The sequence below is a fragment of the Anopheles aquasalis genome, chromosome 3 (assembly GCF_943734665.1).
Source record: "Anopheles aquasalis chromosome 3, idAnoAquaMG_Q_19, whole genome shotgun sequence".
NCBI classification, from domain to species: Eukaryota; Metazoa; Arthropoda; class Insecta; order Diptera; family Culicidae; genus Anopheles; species Anopheles aquasalis.
In genome coordinates this window covers 36,108,459-36,109,063 of record NC_064878.1, presented here as the reverse complement: position 1 = coordinate 36,109,063, position 605 = coordinate 36,108,459, and the positions used below count along the sequence as shown (strand labels likewise).

General features: G+C 42.1%; 1 protein-coding gene across 1 annotated transcript in view; it reads right to left on the bottom strand.

Annotated features, from left to right (window-relative positions):
- The window catches only part of LOC126575707 (putative ferric-chelate reductase 1 homolog), a 1,371-nt gene extending 766 nt beyond the window's left edge, over positions 1-605 (bottom strand). Inside the window, exons 1-4 of the mRNA XM_050236537.1 lie at positions 528-605; positions 380-464; positions 241-298; positions 1-178 (exon numbers count right to left, since the gene is read on the bottom strand). The exon at positions 1-178 is cut by the window's left edge and continues 57 nt beyond it. Coding sequence (XP_050092494.1) covers positions 1-178; positions 241-298; positions 380-464; positions 528-537 — 331 coding nt within the window. The 5' untranslated portion in view covers positions 538-605. The remainder of the gene's footprint in view (positions 179-240; positions 299-379; positions 465-527) is intronic.

Here is a 605-nt window from a genome sequence, read left to right as displayed (position 1 = left end):
GTGCCGTTGTCTGCGAAGGAGCTGCCAGGCCCAGAATCGGCTGCAGAAAGCACAGTGCAAAGGTAACTAGACCTACGATGGCGTGCGCGTGTGCTTTGAATCCTTCAAGATCGATGAATATGAAAATAATTGCAGCACATGTTAACGCCCAGCAACACCCCATATAAGCACGGTGGAACTGAAATGCGATATAAGTTTAAACATTCGATGACACCTTTTTGCGAAAAACTTTACACTTACAAACATCCATCGTGAAACTCCAAAGTATTGCTTGTTGGTCCATGTGGTTTGAAAGTATCTACAAATGGGCAGAAAGTAATATGAAAATAGTAGCTTGCTAACATTATTTTATCACAAGTATCACAAGCACAGTTATTACCTAGCGATTGATGTGCCCAGTGAATTGAAGAAAAGCCACGCAATCACCATGAAGGTAGCGTGCAGGCGTTTCAATACGGAAGGATCTGCAAGATGAATTATTTTATTAGTTTAAAAGTAAATGTCGCTGAATGCGACCCATTGCTTACTGTATTCCATCGCGGAAGGCGAGCTTTTGATTCCCTGCTGAATAGCACCAACGAATCGTTTAACGGATAGCTTCAAAC